The following is a 26,148-nucleotide window of genomic DNA, read 5'->3' as shown; positions in this document are numbered from 1 at the left end:
GCCTAGAGAGGTTAAGTAAAGTCCACAGTCACATAGGTAGAAAGTGTTGGAAGGAGCATTTCGGTCCAAGCAGCCTGACTCTAGAACTATGTCTCTTCACCGCTTTTAGGGTAATGGAAGCAGTGGGTTTGGAGGGTAGGACTGAAATGGAAATTGAGCTCAACCTACAAAGTTTTACGATTTGGCTGAATTTCCTAGAATATAATCCTCAGGTTATAATGCCGAAAATGAAAACTAAAGTGTGGAAAATTTTTGGTGAATTTGTAAACCCTCATTTGCTAATATATTTTGTTTCTGCAAACTTAATTGAATATTTGACAAATTTACCACAGTTATCTCTTATTCAGCATACTTTGTTGAACATCTGCTGCATGTCAGATACCATGTAAGGTATTGGTGATTTGAAATTAGTAAGACACATATTCCCTTGCCCTTGAGGATTCTATAGTATCCTGACAGCAACATAAATGATTGCGTTTTGTTTTTAATTATTAATTGCAATGAATTCATTAACCTTCTGAAAAGATACTCATGGTAAGCCATTCAAAAAGTAGAAAGAGTATGTAGTGAAAAGTAGGTCTTTCTCCCACCGTTGTCCTCCAGCCACTCAGTTGTGCTTCCCTCAAGGTAACTACTGTTAGCTAGTTTCTTGTGATAACTAGATGGTCTATGCGTACACAAGTGTATGAATACATTACTTGTTTTTGCATAAGTAGTAGTGAACTATACACCTTGTTTTATACCTTGAATTCTTTTTTAACTTTTTAACTTGCTTCATGTGGAGCTACTTAGTAATTTTAATTATAACATTTCATTGTGTGAATGTAGCATAATTTAATCATTCATTTGATAGGCATTTATCTTTTTAATCTTATGCTAATTCAAATGATCTTGCAGTGAATAATCATGTTACATTATGTCAAACATTATAAGTATAGTATAAACTCTTAGAATTGTTGGATCACAAGATGTGAGCATCTGTAATTTTGATAGATAAACCAAATTGCCTTAATAAAGATCATGCCAATTTATATCCTTACCAGCAAATATTATTAGAATGCCTGGTGGTGTAGTGCTTAAGAGCTACGGCTGCTAACCAAAAGGTCGGCAGTTTGAATCCACCAAGTGTTCCTTGGAAACTGTGTGGGGCAGTTCTGCGCTGTCCTCTTGGGTCGCCATGAAGCAGAATCGACTTGACGGCAACGAGTTTGGTTTTGGTTTTATTTTCTCACACATAGTGTAGTCAATTTTTTTTTATCTTTGCCAATTTGACAGGTTAAAAAATAATATTATGGTTTTAGATTTCATTTTCTATTAGACCGAGATTATATATATATTTCATACGTTTAAGAGCCATTTATATTTTCTTTACTATGAACTCTTCATGTTATAATCTCATTTTTCTTGTTGATTAGTAGGAACTCTTTATTATAATTTAGCACATCTGTGATATAAGTTGACTTTAATATGTTTAAGTGTTATATTAGAGGAATGGACCAACTGCTGTGGGATCCAAAATTGAAAAGTCAATTAATTCTACCTGGGGATGGCAGGGCAAATAGTATTTGAGCTGAGTCTTGAAAGATAGAGGGGACTTTGCAGCGGAATTGGGAGAAAGGTATTTCAGTAGTGCAGAGACACGAAAGTGATATGGATGTAATATAGTTTGATATGGCTTGAATATAGGATAAATAGAGAGGTGGCAGGAATGTAACTAGAAAGGAGGCTCCTTCTGAGTGTGTACAGTACCTGGATTCTTTTTGTTGTTGAGAAGTTGGAGGAATATTGGTTATACCAATTTACATCCCCACTCAGCAGTAAGTCAGAGTGCCCAGTTTTCCACATTCTTAACAACCCTGGATATCATCAGTCCTTATTTGTGTTTCTTCAGTGTAGTTCTAATTTATATCCTTTGCCTGTTTTCCTATTGTGCTGTTTGTCTTTTTCTTTATGCTTTGTGGAAGTATTTGTTTGTTAGGAATATTCTTTTGAAAATATTTTATCTTTGAATGTTTTCTTTTATCCTATAGAAATTTTACATTTTATGTCTTATTTACACTCTACTCCAGTACAATTTTAAAAACAGTTTTCACTCACTTGAAACCTGTAGCATAAGAAATACGCATACTTAAAAAAACACTAGAAAAATTGTAAGATATTTTTCATGCGTGACAATGAGTTTTTTAGTAGCTTGATGGGAATCATGGTTTTCATGATTTTAGTTGTAGTTTTAATTTTTAATGTACTGTCTATAATATACTAAAAAATAGCTTTTTCATGACTTATTTTTTTTGTCAGGATCTGAGACTGGGGTGGAAGGGCATGTGCTTACTTGTCTCTGGAGTTCTGAATGTCTCCCCTCCCACCCCCTGTAGATGCAGACATACACCTTCTGTACTGCAGACCCTGATTTCAAAAAGGCCACTGGGTCATCTCTGAATATGGTTTTGTTTCTCTCTTGACAACAGGTTATTTTTCTTATATTTTTGTGTGTGTGTGTTTCATAATTTTTTACTGAATGGTGGACATCTTGTGTAGAGTAGTAGAGACTGAAGTAAATAGTATTTACTCCTAGAAGTGGCCTCTTCGCTCTGGTGGCACAGTGGTTAATTGCTCAGCTGCTAACTGAAAGGTCGATGGTTTGAACCTACCAGCCGCTGCATGGGAGAAAGATGTGGCAATCTGTTTCTGTAAAGATTACAGCCTTGGAACCCCTATGAGGCAGCTCTGCTCTGTCCTATAGGGTTGCTATGAGTCAGAATCGACTCGACGAAAATAAGTTTGGTTTTTTTTGTTTGTTTTCTACAAGGCCATCAGTAAAAGGTATTGAGTCTCTCTAGCCAGGAACTGAGATAAGTTTTGGTTCGGTTGTTGCTATGGTTAGCTCTAGTATGCTAGTAGTTCACTCTGAGGTACCTCAAAAGAAGGGCCTGGAGATCTACTTCTGAAAAATCAGCCATTAAAATCCCTAAGGAGCACAGCTCAGCTCTGACACACAGAGGGTAGCTATGAGTTGGAATCTACTTGACAGCAACTGGTTTGAATTTTTTTTGTTGTTGTTGTTTACCTTGTGCTTAGGGTAGGGGCTGGGTTGATGGAGGGTTTTTCTCAGTGTTCTTGTTCCATCCTCAGTTTTCTGCCTTTCTTGTGCAGCTGTGCCTCAGAGGGGGGATCCTGCCATATTCTTGCTTCTCCCCTAGCAGTAGTATGTTGTTTATTACTCAGTGCTTAAAGGGGCTGTGATGGGTGGCAGGAGGGATTCTCTATTGTACAGGTTCAGTCTTAGTCTTAGATAGGTCCTGTGTGGCTGGAGCTTGGGGATGGAGTTTCTGTAGCATTCCTGTCCCTTTCACCCAATGGCATGTATGTGTTACATGTTTGTGTGGGAGTGTTTCCTGTCCCTTCCCCTATGATATTGGTATAGGACATAGGGCCCAGGGGTAGAGGATGGCTTTTGTTTGTTATCTTCTGTCTTACCTTCAGCCACCATGAATGTTTATTTGTCCCCTGGAGGGTGAAAGGGTTTGCTGCCCTTGTGACTTTTGGCTTTTGCTCCATTTGAGAGAAGGGCCTGGGCACAGAGGCAGGGCTTCCTTGCTTTCCTGTACCCATATGAGGCTCCCTAGTCCCCTGTCCTGCTCCCATTCTTTTCTGTATACTTGATGGAGCTCTGAAAAAGAGCCCAGGAGTGAGTTTGAACTTCCTTTGTGTCTGGGACTCCCAGGGTGTTCATAGTGTCATGCTACCCCTTAAATTTCAGCTGATTTTTTCTTACCCCCCTTACCTTCCTATTGTGCTTTGTGCCTGATGACATAGTCCTGGCAGGGTGTGTGGGGGCAGGGTAGAGTCCACAGGAGAGGGGTAGACCCTCCCTTGATTTCAGGTACTTGGTTGTCTTGCAAGTTCAGCTCTCAAGAAAAGTTATGATTTTATCTGGCTCTTTATTGTTAATGTACTTTCCAGCTTTTACATCCTAAGCAGAAGCTCTGAATTTAGATTAAAAGATAAACCAGCATCAGAGATGTTACTGAGTTTCTCTGTATGATTACACAGAGAAATAAGAGTTGTAGACATTTCCATTCCATTAAAAATGACATGCCCTAGCAGGCAGAACCAACATGGTGCTCTAGGCAGATACACAACGCTGTCCCTCTACAGCAAAAACCTGAAAAACTATGTAAAACAAAAGCAGAGGTCAATCCTGGAATGCTAAGCATCAAATGAATCAGTAAAGAACTAGATCAAAAACTGAATGGAAGATGAAACTGATGGAAAACAGAGAACGAGGAACTATACAGAGTGAAGGTTCCCTGCACGCTAACATAGCACAGCATTGTCATCTTGGAACACAGCCAGCAATGACCCTGGACAGGGAGTATGGGAAAGCAACTTCACACCTTCCAACAGGAGACAGAGCACCTGGTAACCAGAGAAAACACACTTTTCCACCCTTTACCCTTTTGCCCTGTATGCCACTCCCTGCCTTATTGTTAGCGCCCAGGTCTGCCCCGCCTCCACCCACTGTCTACCCTTTTTACTCTTTCTCTTCTCCCCCCCCAACACCTAGCTCCATATGCTACCTATCCCCCTTCCCGCTGGCCAGAGATGCATGCTGAGTCTAGAGCATTCCCGGTGCTCAGGCCCACTGCTGCACTGAGCCCACACTACCCCACCTCCACCACTCAGTCAGCTACTGAACAGTGGGAAGCGAGACATACCACTTCCTGTCTGACACCCCTGCCCATCTGTTGAGGTGCTGTGAACACTCCCAACCTCTGGACCAACATCAAGAGGCAGATAGCCTGCCCAGTCTGCCCTCAGCCACCTAACCAAACCACTGTACAGTGAAACCGGCTCACCCTGCCTGCTGCTGCCCTCACTCAGACATGGTGAGAGCTAGCATGTCCATAGACGAGCAAGCAGCAGAGTATGCCTGGTCTTCCTGCCCTGACGTATGAAAACAAAACAGAAAAGCAGGATGAAACAAATGAATATACAAACCATAAATAAAGAAAATAATACCTTAATATCTTGTAGACAGCAGACAATATCAAAACATATGAAAAAGCAGGACAAGATGGCTCCAGAAATTGACGAAAATAAAGAATCGGATAATCTTTGGGTAGAAGAAATGTCAGTGGAAATACCTGATATGGAATTAAAAACTAACATTTACTACTCACCAAGAGATAGCAAAGAGATCAAGGAAAACACAGACAAAACCAAGGAAAAAATAGGCAAAATCATGGAAAACACAGACAAAACCAACGAAAACATAGCCCAAATCAAGGAAAACAGACAAAGAAACAGAAGACTTCAGGAAAATAATACAAGAACAAAACATGAAAATAAACAATTGGAAATTATACAAAAACAGCAAATAGAAATCCAAGAGATAAACGAATTTCAGAAATGGACAACTCAATAGAAGGTTTTAGGAGCAAATATGAAACAATGGAAGACAGAATCAGTGAGATTGAAGATAAATCGATGGATGCCACTTTGAGGAAATATCAGAAAAGAATGAAAAAAAGTGCAAAAAAACCTAAGTATCATGTGAGACAATCAAGAGTAAAAATTCGTATGTGATTGGAGTTCGAGAACAACGGGAGAATATGTAAAACACAGAGAAGATTGTTGAAGATGTGCTGACAGAGAACTTCCCAAATATCACAGAAGATGAGAAACTATCTTAGTTGTCTAGTGCTGCTATAATAGAAATACCACAAGTGGGTGGCTTTAACAAAGAGAAATTTATTCTCTCACAGTCTAGTAGGCTGGAAGTCCAAATTTAGGGCATCAGCTCCCGGGGAAGGCTTTCTTTCTGTAGACTCAGGAGGAAGGTCCTTGTCATCAATCTTCCTCTTGTCTAGGAGATTCTGAGGTGCAGGGACCCAGGTCCAAAGGACATGCTGTGCTCCCGGTGCTGCTTTCTCTATGGTGTAAGATCTCCATGACTCTCTGCTCCCTTCTCTCTTTTGTATCTCAAAAGAGTCCTGCCTTATTAACATAACTGCCTCTAATTCTGACTTATTAACATTGTAGAGGTGGGATTTACACCACATAGGAAAATCACATCAGATAACAAAATGGTGAACAACCACACAATACTGAGGAACATGGCCTAACCAAGTTGACATATTTTAGGGGGACACAATTCAATCCATGACACTGGCCAACCAAGAAGCTCAACAGACTCCATATAGAATATACCTCAAATGAAAGACTGGCTCAAACTTAGTCAGATAAGGGTAAATTTCAAGGTAATCACAAAGTTAAAGTGTCAAATAAAAAATCAAAATATCAAAATAAAAAATAAAAACATAAAGACACAGTAAACACAAAATCTAAAATAATGAAAGAAAAGAAAATCCACAAACAAAAGTAACTCAGCACCAGGACATATAATCACACTCACCAAAAGCAGAAACGAATCCTGAGAGCAGCTTGAGAAAAATGAAAAGTCACTTACAAAGTGGAAACAATAAGACTAAGTTCTGATTACTCAGCAGAAACTATGCAGGCAAGAAGGCAATGGGATGATGTATATAAAACCTTGAAAGAAAAAAGCTACCAACCAAGAATAATATATCCTGCAAAACTCTCTCTCAAATATGGTGGCAAAATTAGGAAATTTGCAGATAAACAGAAATTAAGGAAATTTGCAAAAATCAAGCCAGAGTTACAAGAAATATTAAAGGAAGTCCTTCAGTTAGAGAACCAACATCAGACAATAATCAGACTATAGGACACAGGACAGCATCAGCCAGATACCAACTAGGTAAAGAACTCTCAATAATAAAACACAACTAAAAGTATTAAACAGGGAAACAGATGTCATTTGGTAAATGACAACACAAAACAATAGAAGAGGGAATAAACAGTGTAGGTATGGAACTTTCAAATGGAGAGGAAGTCATGGCAATATCAAGTAATGAAAGACTGGCTCAAACTTAGTAAGATAAGGGTAAATTTTAAGGTAAGCATGAAGTTAACAAGCCTACTTATTAAAATAAAAAAGAAGAAAAACAAAGACACAGTAAACACAAAATCTAAAATAATGAAAGAAACCCCACAAATAAAAGGAACTCAGCACAAGAAATCAAGAGGAACAACAACAAAAAACCAGCACCACAAAAAAAAGCACAATAATATGAAAGCAAGAAACTCATTCCTATCGATAATCACACTGAATGTAAATGGCTTAAATGCATCTGTAAAGAGACAGTGAGTGGCAGAATCGATGAAGAAGTATGGCCCATCGCTATGCTGTCTACAAGAGACACAACTTAGACACAAAGACATAAACACAGTAAAAACGAAAGCATGGAGAAAAACATATCAAGTAAACAGTAACCAAAACAGAGCAGGAGTTGTAGTACTAATCTCAGATAAAATAGACTTTAAGGCAAAATCAACTATAAAAGGCAAGGAAGAACATTATATTTTCCCCACAGAATCCTTCAGTACTGCAACTTGAGGTTTGAATTTTTTTCTCAGTTCTTTCAGATTGGGAAATGCCAAGCATGTTCTTCCCTTTTGGTTTTCTGTATCCAGGTCTGTGCAGATGTCATTACAACACTTTACTTTGTTTTCTGGAGCTGCCCTTTAAAATCTTTTGTTCAGCTCTTTTACTTCATAGTATCTTCCTTTCGCTTTAGCTATCTATTTTCAAGAGCAAGTTTCAGAGTGTCTTCTGATGTCGACTTTGGTCTTTTTTCCTGTCTTTTTAATGACCTTTTGCTTTCTTCATGTATGATGTCTGTGATGTCATTCTACGACTTGTGTGGTCTTTGATCATTAGCCTTCAGTGCATCACATCTGTTCTTGAGGTGGTCTGTAAATTCAGGTGGAATATACGCAAGGTTGTACTTTGGCTCTTGTGAACCAGTTCTAATTTTCTTCAGCTTCAGTTTGAACCTGCGTATGAGCAGTTGATGGTCTGTTCTGCAGTCAGTCCCTGGCCTTGTACTAACTGATGATACTGAACTTTTCCATTGTCTCTTTCCACAGATGTAGTCGATTTGATTCCTTTGCATTCCATCTGGCAAGGTCCATGTTTATAGTTGCCATCTATGTTGTTGACAAAATGTATTTGCAATGAAGAAGTCATTGGTCTTGCAAAATTCAGTCATGCCATCTCTGGCTTCGTTTGTTTCACCAAGGCCATATTTTTCACCTACCAGTCTTTCTTCTTTGTTTCTAACTTTTGCATTCCAACCATCAGTAATTATCAATGCATCCTGATTGCATGTTTGATCAATTTCAGACTGCAGAAGTTGGTAAAAATCTTCAATTTCTCCATCTTTGGCCTTTGTAGTTGACGCGTAAATTTGAACACTAGTCGTACTGATTGGTCTTCCTTGTGGTATATGACTATTATCCTATCACCGACAGCGTTGTACTTCAGGATAGATCTTGAAATGTTGTTTTTGACAATGTATGCAATGGCATTCCTCTTTAAGCTGTCATTACCAGCATAGTAGATCATATGATTGTCTGATTCAAAATGGCCAATACCAGTCCATTTCAGCTCATTAATGCCTAGGATATCGATATTTATGCATTCCATTTCATTTGTGACTATTTCCACTTTTCCTGGATTCATACTTCATACATTCCACATTCTGATTGTTAATGAATGCAGCTATTTCTTCTCATTTTGAGTTGTTCCACATCAGCAAATGAAGGTCCGTCTGATGGATGTCCATCTGTAAAAAAAAGAAACAGGACCTATACCTTACACCACACACAAAAAGTAACTCAAAATGAATCATAGACCTAAATATGAAATCTAAAATGATAAAGATCATGGAAGAAAACAGGGACATTGCTAGGGGCCCTTATACATGGCAAAAATATAATACAAACCGCAACTAACAGTGTACAAACACCAGAAGAGAAACTAGATAACTGAGAACTCCTAAAAATTAAACATTTATGTTCATCAAAAAACTTCACCAAAAGAATAAAAAGAGAAACTACAGACTGGGAATTTTTTTTTGGCTATGGCATATCTGACAAAGGTCTTATCTCTAAAATCTGTGGAACACTTCAACTCCTCAACAGGAAAAAGACAAACAATCCAGTAAAAAAAATATGCAGAGGATATGAACAGACATATCACCAAGGAAGACATTCAGCCTGCTAACAGACATACAAGGAAATGCTTGCACTCATTAGTCTTTAGAGAAATGCAGATCAAAACTGCAGTGGTGTACCGGCTCACTCTGACATTACTGGCACTGAAAAAAAAAGAAACAGAAAATAACAGATGTTGGAGAGGTTGTGGGGAGATTGGAAGTCTTATGCACTGCTAGTGGTAATGAAAAAATAGTACAATCACTATGAAAAATAATATGGAGGCTCCTGGAAAAGCTAGAAATAGAAATACCATATGATCCAGCAGTCCCACTCCTAAGAATATATCCTAGAGAAATAAGAGATGTCACTCGGCTAGACATATGCACGCCATGTTCATTGCAGCATTATTCACGATAGCAAAAAGATGGAAACAACCTAAGTGCCCATCAACAAATGAATGGATAAACAAACTATGGTACATACACATGATGGAATACTACGCAACAATAAAGAACAATGATGAATCTGTGAAACATCTCATAAAATGGATGAATCTGGAGGGCATTATGCTGAGTGAAATAAGTCAGTTATTGGGTTTTTGTAGTGAGACCACCCTTATAAAAACCCAGGCAAAGGTTTACATACAGAAACAAACAATCTTTGATGGTTATGCGCAGGGATGGGTTCGGGAGAGGAATTCAGTAGATAGTAGACAAGTGTTAATTTTGGTGAAGGGAAAAAAACAGACCATATAGGGAAATCAGCACAGTTTGACCAAGGCAAAGTCACAGAAGCTTCTTAGACACGTCCAAACACCTTGAGGGATTGAGTTACTGAGGCTGAGGGCTGGGGATCATGGTCTCAGGGGCCATCTGAGCCAAATGGCATAAAATAAGTTTATAAAGAACATGTTCTATATCCTACTTTGGTGAGTAGCATCTGGGGTCTTAAAAGCTTGTAATCAGCCATGTAAGGTACATCTATTGGTCCCATCCCATCTGGAGCAAGGGCGAATGAAGAAAACCAAAGACACAAGGAAAGTATTAGTCCAGAGGACTAATGGACCACAGAAATGACAGCCTCCATCATCCTGAGCCCAGAAGAACTATATGGTGCCTAGTGACCATCACTGACTGGTCTGACAGGAATCACAATAAAGAGTCTCAGACAGAATAGGAGAAAAATGTAGAACAGAATTCAAATCCAGGACAAAAGACTAGACTTACTGGTCTGACAGGAACCTCCAGACAATGGCCCCCAGAAACTCTGGTAGCTCAGAACTGAAGCCAATCCCAAAGCCCATTTTCAGCCAAAAGATTAGACAAGCCTATAAAACAAACAAAACCTGTGAGTTGTTCAGTCAAGTATAGGAGACCAAGTGGGCAACACCTGTCCAGAAGTAAACACAAGAAGACAGGAAGGGACAGAAAAACTGGAAGAATGGACACTGGGAACCTGGAGTGTAAAGGGAAAGGTAAAGAGTGCTGACACATTGTGGGGGTTGTAACCAATGTTACAAAACAATGTATGAAATTTTGAATGAGAAGTTAATTTGTGCTGTAAACTTTCACCCAAGTCACAAGAAAATTAAAAAAAGAAAATTATGACTTTTCAGGAGTGTAATGGGTTGAATTTTGTCCCCCCCAAATTTGTGTCAACTTGGTTAGGCCATGATTCCCAGTATTGTGTGGTTGTCCTCCATTTTGTGATTTTCCTGTGTTATAAATCATAATCTCTGCCTGTGGTTAAAGAGGATTAGGGAGGGATGTAACACCCTTGCTCAGGTCACATCCCTGATCCAATGTAAAGGGGGTTTCACTGGGGTGTGGCCTGCACCACCTTTTATCTTACAAGAAATAAAAGGAAAGGGAAGCAAGCAGAGAGTGTGGGACCTCATGCCACCAAGAAAGCAGCACCAGGAGCAGAGCGTGTCCTTTGGACCTGGGGTTCCTGCACGGAGAAGCTCCCAGTCCAGGGGAAGAGGGATGAGAAGGCCTTTTCTCTAGCACCAACAGAGAGAGAAAGCCTTCCCCTGGAGCTGCTGCCCTGAATTTGGACTTCTAGCCCACTAGAGTGTGAGAAAATAAATTTGTCTTTGTTAAAGCCATCCACTAGACGACTAAGACAAGGAGGGTCAGATGAGACATGACATTAAAAAAAAAAAAAAAATTACACACTCTAGGCATTTTCTGTTTAGTTCAGCTTAGTTTGAGACAGTTGGTATCCCACCCTCCCCATCTCCCACAAATTACTTAATGTAAAATGTTCTTCAGTTCTGTAAGGACTTTGATGGGTCTGTCTGGAGTCACAGACGCTCAAAGGTTTTTGTTATTTTAAGTAATGTTTTATTTTTGTTTTCAGCGATACCAAAATGTTTTGAAGTAAGCTTTATTATAGCACTGAGTTGTTCTTATTTGTATGACCATGGAATTATTGTTTCCTTTTAAATGATGGAATTAGGAGGCAGATGAGATAGGGAGAAAGTTACTATGTGAGAATAGTTTCTTATTTCTCATGTGTGTATAATTATTACTGTATAGTTTAGTGACCCAGGTAGCTGCATCTAAATTATGTTTTCTTTGGCTCAGAATGCCAGGTGTTTCTCCCCACCTTCTCAAAAACCTTTCTGTTGTTGTTATTAGGCTCTGTCGAGTTGGTTCCTACTCATTATGACCCTATGCACAACAGAATGAAACGCTTACTGGTCCTGTGCCATCCTCAAAATTGTTGTTATTCTTGAGCCTATTGTTGCAGCTGCTGTGTCAATCCATCTCGTTGAGGGCCGTCTTTTTTGCTGACCCTCTATTTTACCAAGCATGATGTCCTTCTCCAGGGACTGTGACCTCATCTTAACTTGATTACATTTGCAAAGACCCTTTATCCAAATAAGGTCATATTCACAGGTTAAAAAACAAAACAAAACAAACCTGTTGCAGTTGCTGTCAAGTGGATTCTGACTCAGCGATCCTATGGGATGGAGTGGAACTGCCCCATGGGGTTTCCAGGGAGCACCTGGTGGATTTGAACTGCTTACCTTTTGGTTAGCAGCTGAACTCTTAACCACTACTCCACCAGGGTTGGGAGGGAGTGTCTTCCAATGTAGGTTTTTTTTTTTAAAGGAAGTGTTTTACTGAGGTTGATCTGTATTTTAGTGATGTTATCTATAAAAAAAAAAAATTTTTTTTTTTTTTTAAATCTATGCTTTTTTTTTTTACTAGAAGGGGAGAGTGTTGACATGTCGTGGGGTTGGCAACTAATGTCACAAAACAATATGTGTACTAATCGTTTAGTGAGAAGCTAGTTGGTTCTGTAAACCATCTAAGTACAATAAAAAATTTTTTTTTCACTGAGCCACCTCACATATTTTCTGAAACAAGTTCCAAAGTATAAATATGTTTTTATAAACACAGGTCAGTTTCTTTATCCATCAGACATTTATTGTGTTTTGAAAATACTTGCTAATTTAAGAAATTCCTATTTCAGCCGTGGGGAATTTCATAATTATTGCACATTAAATAGATAGGTTCTTCTGTGGTTGAAAATTTAGTGATGACATCAGTATAAAAGTAAACCTGGAGGCTACCGCTAGAACGTTCATTCACTTTGTTTATTTTAGATGAGAGAGTTTATTCTAAAGCAGGCTGTCTAGGCTTCATCTTCTTTTGACCTCACTGCTCTTTTTCCTAAATATAAAATTACAGTGTGCTTTCTCAAGTTTTGAAGGTTTCAGGATTTTATGGAATACTTCCAAGGTATCTATTGAGATGTGTGGCATCCATCCACTTGGGCACCTGCTCAGACTTGCTATGGCCCATCCAGAAGGACACCTGCATCCCATTAAAAATGAACATTGTCATTATCTGCTATTCTGTGGAATTGCTCATTAGCTGGGAGGATACTATTATTAGTGGTGGTAATAAGCATTTATTGAGTCCTAAAAGTATGAATGGAATTGTATGTTGGATTGATTTAAGAGGTCCTTTTTTAAAAAACTTAATTTTTTTACTGTCATCCATTTCTTTCACAGAAATTTTATAGGCTCCTGTATTAGTTGTCTACTACTGCCATAACAAATTTCCACAAACTTTGTGGCTTAAAGCAACTCAAATTTATTATCTAACAGTTCTGTAGGTCAGAAGTCTGACACGGGTTTCACAGAGCTAAAATCAAGGCGTTTGCTGGGCTTCATTCTTTTTTGGAGACTCTAGGTGAAAATCTGTTTCCCAGCTATTCCCACCTTCAAGAGATCACTCACTTTCCTTGGTTTATGGCCTCCTACTTTTTCATCTTCAGAGCTAGCAATGGCAAGTTGAGGTCCTTTCACAGTTGAATTTCCTCTGCCCATTCTCTGTCAGACCCAGCTGCAGTTCTCTGTTTTTAATGGCTCATGTGATTATATTGGGCCCTCCTAGATAATCCATTATAATCTCCCCTCTCAGGGCCTTTAACCTTAATTACATCTGCAAAGTCCTTTTTGCCATGTAAGGTAAAATATTCACAGATTCTGGAGATTAGGATATGGACATCTTTGGGGTGGAGGGCCTTTATTCTGTTTATCACAGAACTGAAACCTCTTTCCAGAATGCTATTTTACTAATTTAAAAATGTTATTGTTATGAGATCCTAGGTATGATTTGAATTAATGTTGAGAAAATAAAGCACCACTAGTTCTGTCTTTTCTTCTACGCTTCAAACTCTTAATCTGCAGTACCTTTTGTACATATTTTCATAGATATTTTGTAAGCACCTTGTTAATTTCTGCCATGTAACAAACTATCCCACACCAATTATTTATCATTAACCATGCATCTGTGGATCACTTGCTAGGCTGGGTTTGGGTGGGTGTCTCTGATGACCTTGGCTGGGCTTACTCAGGCATCTGCATCAGTGAGTGCAGGTCAGCTGAGCATTGTCTAATCTAGCGTGGGGCTCTGTGGCTCTGTTCCACAAGTCTCTCATCTTCCTACTTTTGGGCTAGCCCAGGCATGTTCTTCTTATGAAAATGACAGAAATGGAAACATGTAAATGGAAACATGACCTAGGCATGTTTTATGGCCTAGGCACAAAACTGGGATGCTGTCACTTTTGCTTTATTCCGTCACATGACCAAATCAAGGGTCAGGAAAATGTACTCCATCTCTTTAGTGAGAGGAGCTGCAAAGTCACCTAGCAAATAGACTTGAATGGAGAGGAAGTAAAGAATTGAGTCAATGATGCAATCTGACACATGTTCAAACCCTGCCCCAGACTGAACTCATCTGTGTGACTACCTCCCTCGCCAGAAACCTGTTTTGCTTTATTTTTGGTCTTTTGTTGATGACACTGCTTTATGCCTAGTCTGCTAAGCCAGAAACCTAAAAAAGTATTCTAGAGTCTTCTCTTTCCGCTTTCCCTAACTTCAGTGTTTGACTCTGACATACTTGGGGTCGCCATGAGTCAAAAGTTGACTCTGCAGCAACTGGTTCCTGGTTAAATATTTCCCTAATCTGTCATCTCTTCTCTAGCCTGATTTTCATCACTGTTGAGATTCAGATTCTCATCTCTCCTTGGGAAGAAAGGGAGGTAGTTGTCTCTTAATCGACTGAAATTTTGCTTCCTTCAAATCCATCCTTTACACTGCAGTCAAAATACTCTACCTGAAATACAAACATTACTCCCGTTCAGTGGCTTCTCATTGCTGTAGAGGAGGCCATCTGTGATTTAGATTCTCCAGCCTCGTCTTCCCATTTCCTGCCTTCTCTTTTCCCAGGAGTGAGCGAGCTATGGCCTGTTTTTGTGTGGTTCATGAGCTAAGAATGATTTTTACATTTTTAAGTGGTTGAAAAAATAAAAACAAGAATATTTTGTACACATGAAAGTTATGAAATTTAAATTTCAGTATTCATAAATAAAGTTTTATTGGAATATAGCTACACTTACTCATTTATATATTGCACTGTTGCTGTTTTTAGAGTTGAGTAGTTGTGACAGAGACAAATCCTGAAATATTTACTCTCTGGTTCTTTACAGAAAAAGTTTGCCAACCCCAGCCCTAGTCATCCAGAACTTAAAATAGCTCCCCTTATACACTGTGTTATTTCCTGTGTCAATATTTTATCGTTTTTTCCTTTCTTGGCCTGGCTAACCTTTTTTTTTTAAATAACAGCTTTACCAAGATACAGTTCATCCATTTTAAATGTACAATTCGGTGGCTTTTAGTATATTCACGGAGTTGTGCAAACAATCAATTTTAGAACAGTTTATCATCCTCCCAAAAAACCCTCTCTATAGTAGTCACTCCGCATTCCCCCCCTCCCCAATCTGGTAGGCCGGGTTAAGTGCCGTTTCCCTAAGGCTCTGATAATACCCACATAGTACTTACCATAGCAAAAAAAGAAAAAAAAACCAAACCCAGTGCCGTTGAGTCGATTCTCACTCATAGCAACCCTGTAGGACAGAGTAGAACTGCCCCGTAGAGTTTCCAAGGAGTGCCTGGGGGATCCAAACTGCCAACCCTTTGGTTAGCGGCCGTAGCACTTAACCACTGCGCCACCAGGGTTTCTATCTCTGCATGTCTGTGTTCCTCTACTTCACTGTAAGTTTCTGCAGAGTAGGGTTTATGTCTCATTCAACTTTGTATCAACTGCAGATAGCACAAATGTTGATTTTGTATTTGTCAAACTAGAAAAATTGTAAAGCAACCTGTGCTTTTGAATTAAAATTTATATTTTGTTAATTTTTCCTGTTACATATATTTGCTTATTTTTTAATTTTAAGTCTCTTGGAATACATATTGAGACAACAGATTTTAATCTTATCCTTTTTAAAATTTTGCGGTAAAATATATATAACAAATTGTCCATTTGAACCATTTTAAAGTGTGCAATTCAGTGAAGTTAATTATATTTACAATGTTGTGTAACCATCACCACTCTCCTTTTCTAAAACTTTTTCATCACCCTAAACAGAAATTCAGTGCCCGTTAAGCAGTAACTCCCCATTGTTTCTTCCTCCCAGCGCCTGGTAGCCACTAATCTACTTTTGCTTATGCATTTGCTTATTCTAGATACTTCATGTAAGTGGGATCATATAATATTTGTTCTTTTGTGCCTGACTTATTTTCCTTAGCATAATGTTTTCAAGGTTCATCCATGTATCAGAATATCATTTCTCTTTATGTCCTCTAATATTCATACATATTGTATGTATGTTGCATATTTTGTTTATGGATTCATCTGTTGGTGGGTGCTTGGGTTGTTACCACCTATTGGCTATTGTGAATAATGCAGCAGTGAACGTTGGCGTACAATTATTTAAGTCCCTGCTTTCAATCTTTTGGGTATATTTCTAGAAGTGAAATTGCTGGGTTATATGGTAAATCTATGTTTAACTTTTTGAAGAACCACCGAACTGTTTTCCACAGCAGCTGCTTCATTTTACAGTCCCACCAGCAATGGAGGAGGCCTCTAATTTCTCCACATTCTCACCAGCACTTGTTATTTTCAGTTTTTTTGATATTAGCTATCCTAGCGCTGTGAGGTGGTATCTCATTGTAGTTTTCATTTGCGTTTCCCTAGTGACTAATGATGTTAAGCATTTTTTTCAAGTGATTATTGGCCATTTCTATATCTTCTTTGGAAAATGTTCAAGTTCTTTACCCATTTTTTATTGGGATATTTGTCTTTTTTGTTGTTAAGTTTTTGTTTTTGTTTTTTAAGGCCTGCAAAGAAAACAAAAAAAAGCCCCAAAGAAAAAGCATCAGATGAAAAAAAAGATGAGATAGAAAAAATAAAGTCATATACCTATATGGAGGGCGAGCCTGAAGATGATGTCTATTTACGACGCTTATATCCAAGACAGATATACGAGGTGGAGAAAGCTGTTCACCTACTTAAGAAATACCAAATTCTGGACTTCACTTATCCAAAGCAAGGTGTTTATCTTGATTTGACGCTGGATATGTCACTGCAGAAGAAGGTGTGTAAACTCAGATAAGTTCGTATGTGAGCAATGGCTGTAGAATTCATGTTTCTTAATTTTTTTTTAATTCTTTCCTCCCTTAATGATTATTAGAATATCTCAGTCTCTTTCTGTACTTATTGTTCTGAAAAATATGTTTGTTTTTTAATATTCCTAATATGAAATATAGTGTTGAATATTTACTCTGGAGAGTTGCTGAATACGTACCTCCTTTCTCCTGAAGAATTGCTGGTATAAATTGCAACACAAGTAGTGTTGAAATTAACTGAGATATTACTATAACTTTGGGGAGTTCCTTAAGCTGCCTGAGTGTCATGTCCCTCTTTGAAATGAGGGCCTTGGATTAGCTCAGTGGCTTTTAGATAGGTTTTTTTGGAGTTCTGGGTTGAGACTCTGTTTGGATGGGTGAGATTCCAAGCCCCTCACTCTTGCTTCAGCTAGACCCTGTCTGTTTTATTTGTTTATGTATATGAGTTCCATGTAAGAGTTTTCCTTTAAAAGTAGAGGAAAACACTAGATTGGCTTTGAAATCTATTACAGTACTAGATTTGTAAGGTTCTCAATTTAAGAAATGTAATTTTTTTTTTAGAAATATTTTAATTTTTATTCTGAGGATGTCTTTTTTTTTTTTTTTTTCAAACTAGATGGTACATGTTTTGAGTACGATTTAACAACCTCAATAACAACAACTGTAATAGAGCATCTAGTAGGAGGCAGCACAGTATAGCACTTAAGAGCATGGGCTCTGTAGTCACATTACTCAGGCTTGAGTCCTGTCTTCACCACTTACTTGCTCCTTGACTTAAGGCATCAAAGATGAGTTTTCTCATCTCTGTTGTTGTTGGTGCCATGGAGTCAATTCTGACTCAGCAACACTATGTGACGGAGTAGAACTGCCCCCACAGAGTTTCCTAGGCTGTAACCTTTATAGAAGGAAGCATGGTGGTAAAGTGGTTGAAGTGCTTAGCTGCTAACCAAAATGTTAGCAGTTTGAACCTGCCAGTCTGCTCCTGTAAAGATTTCAGCCTAGGAAACCCTACGGGGCAGTTCTGCTCTGCCCTGTAGGGTAGCTATGAGTCAGAATCAATTTGATGGCACACAGTAACAACATTGTTGACGGGAAGCAGCCAAGTGCTTAACCATTGCGCCACCAGGGCTCCTTTCTCATCTCTAAACGGAGATAATATGCTGAGTTCATATGGTTGTATAGAGGATTAAATGAGAGGTACAGGACTTAATAAATGCTGAATAACAACAACGGACATTTGTTGTAAACTTTCTATATACCTGTCACAATGCTAAATGCTTTACATGCATTTTCTCATTTAATCCTGTAACCTCAGAAGAGGCTGAGACACAAAAAGTAAAATAATTTTCTCAAGGTCAGACAGTAGTTGGTTAGAGTTAACATTTGAACCAAAGTCTGTCTCATTTCTTAGTTCTTATCAAGTAGAAAGAGTTTCTACCAGCCATGTTACAATGTTTATTTTATAACATAGTGTCACTGTTAATTCTTTTATTTTCAAAATTTGTAGTTCATAAGGAACTCTTGTTAGGATGACAAGCTTCATTTCATAAATGGAATCTACTTGTAAACTAATAACATTGTTGCCTTTCTAAGGTATTTTTCCTCCTTTATAGAGTGCTTGTACAACAAGCCAGGATTCCCCAGGGAATGCTATTATTGGGATTGCTTGCCATTGAAAAATTTACTGAAGCCAGTTGTGACATGTTAATGCCAAAGGAATGCCAGTCAGTAAAACTGAGTTGCATGGCTGATATAAAATGTGCTTAAGAATTTGTGCCATCTTGTCTGAAAAGAAATCCTTAGGAGTTCTCTACTCAGAATAAAGTTTTTCTTAAAAACATAATGTTTCAATCAGTTTTAATTAGGGGTAGATCCCCTTTTATTTTTCTTCTAGACCTTAAAGCTTCACTAAAACTGTAGGTATAGAATCTGTTTTTAAATAAAATCTCCCTAAGAGATCTGAGCCTCAGGCCTGGGCAGGTCCTTGGCCAAATGACTGAGCAGAATAGCACTAAGGCCCTGTAGAATCTTTACCTTTATTAAATCCAAAAACCAAACCCATTGCCTTCGAGTTGATTCTGACTCACAGTAACCCTACAGGACACGGTAGAACTGCCCCGTAGGAAATTCAGGGAGCGGCTGGTGGATTTGAATTGGCGACCTTTTGGTTAGCACCCAAGCTCTTAACTACTGCGCCACCAGGGCTCCTGTATTAGGGTGCCTCAAATGCATGCTATTGTTTATTTTGGATTTTCAAATTGACTTCCCAGATGTATCTGGAAGCAGTAGTGGTCCAGGGTGTTTCAGAATAGACACTATTAGAGTCCCAAGCCTGAAAGCCTCTTCTGTCTTCTGCTTATGGTTTATACCACCTGAGTATTTGCATCCAAGGATGGAGGTTAAGGGTCACCTACTACTGAGCAGATTAGCTGCATGTTTATTTTTCAGTATGCCCAGCTGGTGCCCTCTTTGATGGTGTCAGAAAACTGGATGTATTTTTTAATTTAATTCAAGGCAGCAAACAATTTTTAGACATCTGTCACATGAAAATCACTTATGCTAGGTGGCAGAGGAGGTATGGCTATGTCAACACATCTCTTTATATATGAGAGACTGTGATGAATGAGGTAAGACAGATAAAGGCCAAGCGCCATGGGAGTATGAAGATGGGTAGAAAGATTTAGATTTTCATTATGGTTTCTTACAAAAGAAATATAATATCTTGTGATTTTAGTTGTAATCAGTGAATAGTTTTGGAATAATGGGAGGACGTATCGTAGAATTAAAAGCCTAAAAATCAAATATGCCAGTTTTTTTTTTTTTAATTGTGGTGAAATATACACAACAAAACATTTGCCAGTTCAACAGTTTCTGTATTTATAATTCAGTGTCGGTTCTGGTTTTATAAAATATGTGAATTAGAGAAGAGACGAACTTTTCATTATTTCCCCTCTTGTATGTTTAGAAAAAAGTGGAGCCATTTGCCAGTGTTCTTAGTCTTCCATACCCATTCACTTCAGAAATCAATAAAGTTGCTGTATTCACAGGGGTGAGTAAACTTTGTCAACTTTTTATATTCTCTCCTTTTTTTTTTTTAGCCTATCACATTAATCAATGATTAAGATAACTGAATAAGTAGAATTAGAGAAAAATATTGCTAAGCTAGTTTCATCATTAGTTCACCACATTGTTTCTCACAAGAAACTGAAGAGAAATATAGAATTTATGCTACTAGCTCCTGTCTTCTATTCACTCTCTTCCTCAAACAATAAAAACAATAGGATTGTTTTAAAGCAATGGGACTATTTAGTGCTGTGAAGACACTGAAGCCACAATTAAAAAAAATATTTGTCCTGGGAAGTCAAATATATAACAAGTATAGTAATATAAAAAAAAATAATAATAAAAATATAGTCCTTTGAAAATTGTCAGACATTTGTTTATAAAGTGTTTATAAATTTGTAAAGTGGTTTAATTCATCCCCATCTAAAGCTCAAACTTGAGGCATTGTAAGAGTATACGCCTCACTTTCAAAGAAGAAATTCTTTACTTTCTTCCCAGAAAAGTGGGGAATGTGGTTGTTAGAACATTACAAAACTTTGGTGATTAAGGAGTATTCGATTTTCACAGTAAAACCAAATGGCATAAATGGAACATATGGAAAGGAAATAACTAGTATTGTTTGTTTTCTTTCTGAATTTTTCAAACACTTGACTGAATTTGGTTCTATCATTTCTTATTAAATTATATTTTTTTCTTTGTTGATTTGATAAAATGTCTGTATTTAAGTTAACAGAGCTAAATATGTCTTAGTCTCTTCCTTTTGGAAGGTGATGTATTGATAGTACTGGAGACTTAGGTGGAACCACTGGTAGGTTCCTAGCATGCTATTTTGATGTATTTCCCCTTATGTCAGTCAGGAAATACTTCAGTCACTTTATAAGCTAAAGATGTTGGTAATATCACTGATGCACTTAATTGAAAATTGATGCATTTTCTATTAAAAATAACAACTCACAATTTTAATTTTGCGATATTTCTGACAGAATACTTGAAAGCAAACTGAGTTTTTTAATGTTAAGGATTAGTATTCAAATTATTGTATTTTGGTAGAATGCATTGGAGACTAAAATAGCAGAAGAAAATGGAGCTGCGTTTGCAGGAGGAACTAGTCTGATTGAGAAGGTACAGTATTGTTTTCATGTTCATCAGTTACAGAGATTGTTCTGTAGTCTTTGACATCCATTGATTTACTACGTGTAGAACGTAACCACTATACCCATATCTTTTTATAAAATGGTTAATAGAACTTTGTAGAACAGGGAAAATTTTCTTACTCTCTTGGGTCTCAAAATCAAGGTAAGAAAAAATATCTAGACAATCTGGTATTAATTATGCTTGATTTACATTGTGTTTTTTTTCCCCTTGCTGTTTGCTTAATGTCTATGAGAATTTAGTGGGTAGATTAGAAAGGACAGCATGACTCTGTGGTTTTGAATGGAGGATTTAAATTGGAATCCAAAACACATGGTATCTTGGTGTTTCAAAGATCAAATATTTGTTTTGATTTCATGGAATGAGAAGTGTGATTCACTTAGCAGATTACAAAATCTGGCCGTTATAATCTGGTACTTTTGGTTACTCTTAATTTTTACTCCCTAGTCAATTCAAAGTGGCACAGGCACGGCATGGTAGTGACAAGTGATTGTATAGCCTGCTTTTAGAAAATAACACAGCTCATGGACCCTGCTTGAAAACAAAAGCTACCTTTTTTTTTTTTCTTCTTAAAGAAGTAGAAGGAAGGGACATGTCTGGTGAATTTTGGGGGTTGTTTCTGAAATACAAAAGGTTTTCCTTGACATTCTCCTAAAGCTCCTCTTCTAAATGTAATAATTTAGATAATAGAATATATATTTAGGGGCCCTGGTGGCACAGTGGTTAAGCACTCAGCTGCTAACCGAAATGTTGGTATTTCAAATCCACCATCTGTTCCACAGGAGAAAGATGTGGCAGCCTGCTTTTGTAAAGATTACAGCCTTGGAAACCTTGTGGGGCAGTTCTGCCGTGTCCTGTAGGGTCACTATGAGTCGGAATTGACTTGATGGCAAAGGTTTTGGTTTGGTTTATATATATATTTAGATCAGAAAAAAATGACATGAAAATTTATTCTTTATCTCATATCTAGATCCTCATTTGCGGAAGTTCTGACTGGGGATTTTCTTTGGGATGTACAGCAGTGCTTGTAGTTTGATGTTTTTCCATCATAGTGGCATTTGACATTTGGTGGAAATCCTGGATTTTTAAGGAGAGTGTCTAGAACTGATTGATTTTTGGGAGCAGAACTAGTGGAAAATGGAAGAAACTGTGCTTTAATACAAATTCTAGGCCAAAGCCAGAGAGTGGTACCTAGTTCTTTCTGATGTATCATTAATTTTAATTTTTAAAAATTATAAAAATTATTTTAATTATTAAAAAACAGTACTACAAGTGCTTGGAAATTTGAGAATAGAGCTTGGTCTACTGGGGTCAGAGAACTAGCCATTCTTATTAAATTTGTATGCTGTTTTCTATGTAATCTCTTCCTAGAAGCACAAGAGTACCTTGTAGGATGTCATAGTCACAACGGAATTTAAATAGCTACTACCACTTCTGAAATGCTAAACAAGAAGTTACTTACCTCCTAAGAAAGTAATGGTAATGGAGCAGAAAATGTTATGTAGTATTAAGTTCAGTAAGTGTTAAACATATTTGAAAAAATAACCCAAATAAGGAAGCCAAGTACATTTTGGAAATTACGTAGGTAAATTATAAAGATAAATGCTTTTCAACACTTTAAAGAGGTCTTTTGCAGCAGATTTGCCCAATGCAGTATGTCATTTGATTTATTGACTGCTGCTTCCATAGGCATTGACTGTAGATCCAAGTAAAATGAAATCCTTGACAACTTCAGTATTTTCTAAGGAGTCCTGGTGGCTCAGTGGTTAAGGGTTTGGCTGCTAACCCAAAGGTAAGTGATTCAAACCTACCAGCTGCCTCATGGGAGAAAAATGTAACCATCTGCTCATTAAAGATTACAGCCTTGGAAACCTTATGGGACAGTTCTAACCTGTCTGTAGGGTCATCATGAGTCAGAATTGACTTGCTGGCAACAGGTTTTTGTGGAGCCCTGGTGGCACAGAGGTTAACAGTTCGGCTGCTAACCAAAAAAGACAGCAATTTGAATCCACCAGCCACTCCCTGGAAACCCTGTGGGGGCAGTTCTGCTCTGTCCTATAGGGCCAGTATGAGTCAAAATCGACTCGATGCCAGTGGGTTTATAGTTGTCACTAAGCACATGATTTCCATCCACAGTTTTGTAATATGCCAAGACCTTTTTTAGCCATCTTAAGGGTAACTAAAGCAGAATATTCAAAATAGAATTTTTATTTGTTTATTAAAAAAAGATTTTTTTGTTTTTAAATTGTACTTTCGATGAAAGTTTACAGAGCAAACTAGTTTCTCATTAAACAATTCAGGCACATACTGTTTTGTGACATTGGTTGCCAACCCCACACGTCAGCACTCTCCCCTTCTCGACCTTGGGTTTCCCATTACCAGTTTTCCTGTCCCCACTGTCCTTGGCCCTGGGCTGGTGTGCTCATTTAGTCTCGTTTTATTTTATGGCCTTGTCTGATCTTTGGCTGAAGAGTGAACCTCAGGAGTAACTTCATTTCTGAGCTATAAAGGTATCTGGGGGCAATAGTCTTCGGGTTTCTCTAGCCTCTGTCAGACCAATAAGTTTTTTTTGTGTGTGCATGTGAATTAGAATTTTGTTCTACATTTTTCTCCAGCTCTGTCCTGGGCCCTCTATTGTGATCCCTTCAGAGGAGTTGGTGGTGATAGCTGGGCACCATCTAGTTGTGCTGGACTCAGTCTGGCGTAGGCTGTGGTAGTTGTGGTCCATTAGTCCTTTGGACTAATCTTTCCCTTGTGTCTTTGGTTTTCTTCATTCTCCCTTGCTTCAGAAGGGTTGAGACCTGTGGAGTATCTCAGATGGCTGCTCACAAGCTTTTAAGACCCCAGACGCTAGTTACCAAAGTAGAATGTAGAACATTTTCTTCATAAACTGTGTTACGCCAGTTGAGCTAGATTTCCCTGAGACCATGGTCCCCATTGTGTGTATGTACCATAGTTTGTTTATCCATTCATTTATTGATAGGCACCTAGGTTGTTTCCATCTTTTTGCTATTGTGAGTAATGCTCCATTGAACGTGGGTATGCATATGTCTATTTGTATGATGGCTCTTATTTCTCGAGGATATATTCCTAGGAATGGGATTGCTGGATTTTATGGTATTTTTATTTCTAGCTTTTTAAGGAAGTACTGTATCATTTTCCAAAATGATTGTACCATTTTACATTCCTACCAGCAGTGCATAAGAATACCAGTCTCCCTGTAGCCTCTCCAACTTTGTTATTTTCTGTTTTTTTTTATTCATGCCAGTAATGCCAGGGTGAGATGGTATCTCATTGTGGTTTTGATTTGCATTTCTCTAATGCTAGTGATCAAGAGCATTTCCTCATGCATCTGTTAGCCATTTGAGTGTCTTTTTGGTAAACTGTCTGTTCATACACTTTGCCCATTTTTTAATTGGATTATTTGTCTTTTTGTTGTAGAGGTGTTGGATTTTCCTGTAGATTTTAGAGATTAGGCCTTTGTTGGATTTGTCATAGCCAAAATTTTTTTCCCAGTCTGTAGGTTCTCTGTTTACTCTTTTCGTGAAGTCTTTTGGTAAGGATAAGTGTTTAATTTTTAGAAGATTCCAGTTATCTACCTTATTTTCTAGTGTTTGTGTATAATTTAGTTATGATTTGTTTCCCGTTAATGCCATGTATTAGGGCCTCTAGAGTTTTTTTCTTCTGTGATCTTTATAGTTTTTGGTTTTATATTTAGGTCTTTGATCCATTTTTAATTAGTTTTTGTGGATGGTGTATGGTATGGGTCCTGTTTCGTTTTTTGCTGATGGACATCCAGTTTTGCCAGCACCATTTTTTAAAATAATCAACATCATGATAAATGGGGAAAAGATTGGAATTGTTAAGGATTTCATTTTACTTGGATCCACAATCAGTACCAAGGAAGCAGCAGTAAAGAAATCAAAGGATGCATTGAATTGGGCAAATCTGCTGCAAAAGACCTCTTTAAAGTGTTGAAATGCAAAGATGTCACCTTGAAGACTAAGGTGCACCTAACCCAAGCCATGGTGTTTTCAATGCCTACTATGCATGTGAAAGCTGGACGATGAATAAAGAAGACAGAAGAAGAATTGATGTCTTTGAATTGTGGTGTTGGAAAAGAATATTGAATATACCATAGACTGCCAAAACAATGAACAAATCTGTCTTGGAAGAAGTACAACCAGAATGCTCCTTAGAAGTCAGGATGGTGAGACTACGTATCACCTACTTTGGACATGTTATCAGAAGGGATCAGTCCCTGGAGAAGGACATCATGCTTGGTAAAGTGGAGGGTCAGTGAAAAAGAGGAAGACCCTCAATGAGATGGATTGACACAGTGGCTGCAACAATGGGCTTAAGCATAACAACGATTGTGAGGATGGCGCAGGACGAGGCAGTGTTGCGTTGTGTAGTACGTAGGTTCGTTAGGAGTCAAAACCGACTCAATGGCACCTAACAACAATATTTTTTAAAAAGACCGTCTTTTCCCCATTTGATAGACTTTGGGCCTTTGTCAAAGATCAGATGACCCTAGGTGGATGGATTTACATCTGGGTTCTCAATTCCGTTCCATTGGTCGGTGTGTCTGTCGTCGTACCAGTACCAGTACCAGGCTGTCTTGACTACCGTAGCTATATAGTAGGTTCTGAGATCAGATGGTGCGAGTCCTCCTACCTTATTTTTCTTCTTCAGTAGCGCTTTACTTATCCAGGGCCTCTTCCCTTCCCATATAAAGTTAATAATTAGCTCTTCTGTTTCATTAAAGAATGCTGTTGGTATTTGGATCAGAATTGCATTGTAATTGTAGATGGCTCTAGGTAGAATGACATTTTCACGTTGTTAAGTGCATGAGCATGGTA

At 38.0% G+C, this 26,148-nt stretch overlaps 1 protein-coding gene across 10 annotated transcripts in view; it reads left to right on the top strand.

Moving 5' to 3' along the window:
• The window catches only part of MRPL1 (mitochondrial ribosomal protein L1), a 155,576-nt gene that overhangs the window by 75,929 nt on the left and 53,499 nt on the right, over nucleotides 1-26,148 (top strand). For all 10 annotated transcript variants that reach the window (XM_064285674.1, XM_064285675.1, XM_064285676.1 and 7 more), the window contains 3 exons: nucleotides 16,782-17,040; nucleotides 20,037-20,120; nucleotides 21,185-21,256. In XM_064285674.1, coding sequence (XP_064141744.1) covers nucleotides 16,782-17,040; nucleotides 20,037-20,120; nucleotides 21,185-21,256 — 415 coding nt within the window. The remainder of the gene's footprint in view (nucleotides 1-16,781; nucleotides 17,041-20,036; nucleotides 20,121-21,184; nucleotides 21,257-26,148) is intronic.

This window comes from Loxodonta africana, chromosome 5 (genome assembly GCF_030014295.1).
Source record: "Loxodonta africana isolate mLoxAfr1 chromosome 5, mLoxAfr1.hap2, whole genome shotgun sequence".
NCBI lineage: Eukaryota > Metazoa > Chordata > Mammalia > Proboscidea > Elephantidae > Loxodonta > Loxodonta africana.
This window is presented reverse-complemented; position numbering and strand designations above follow the sequence as displayed.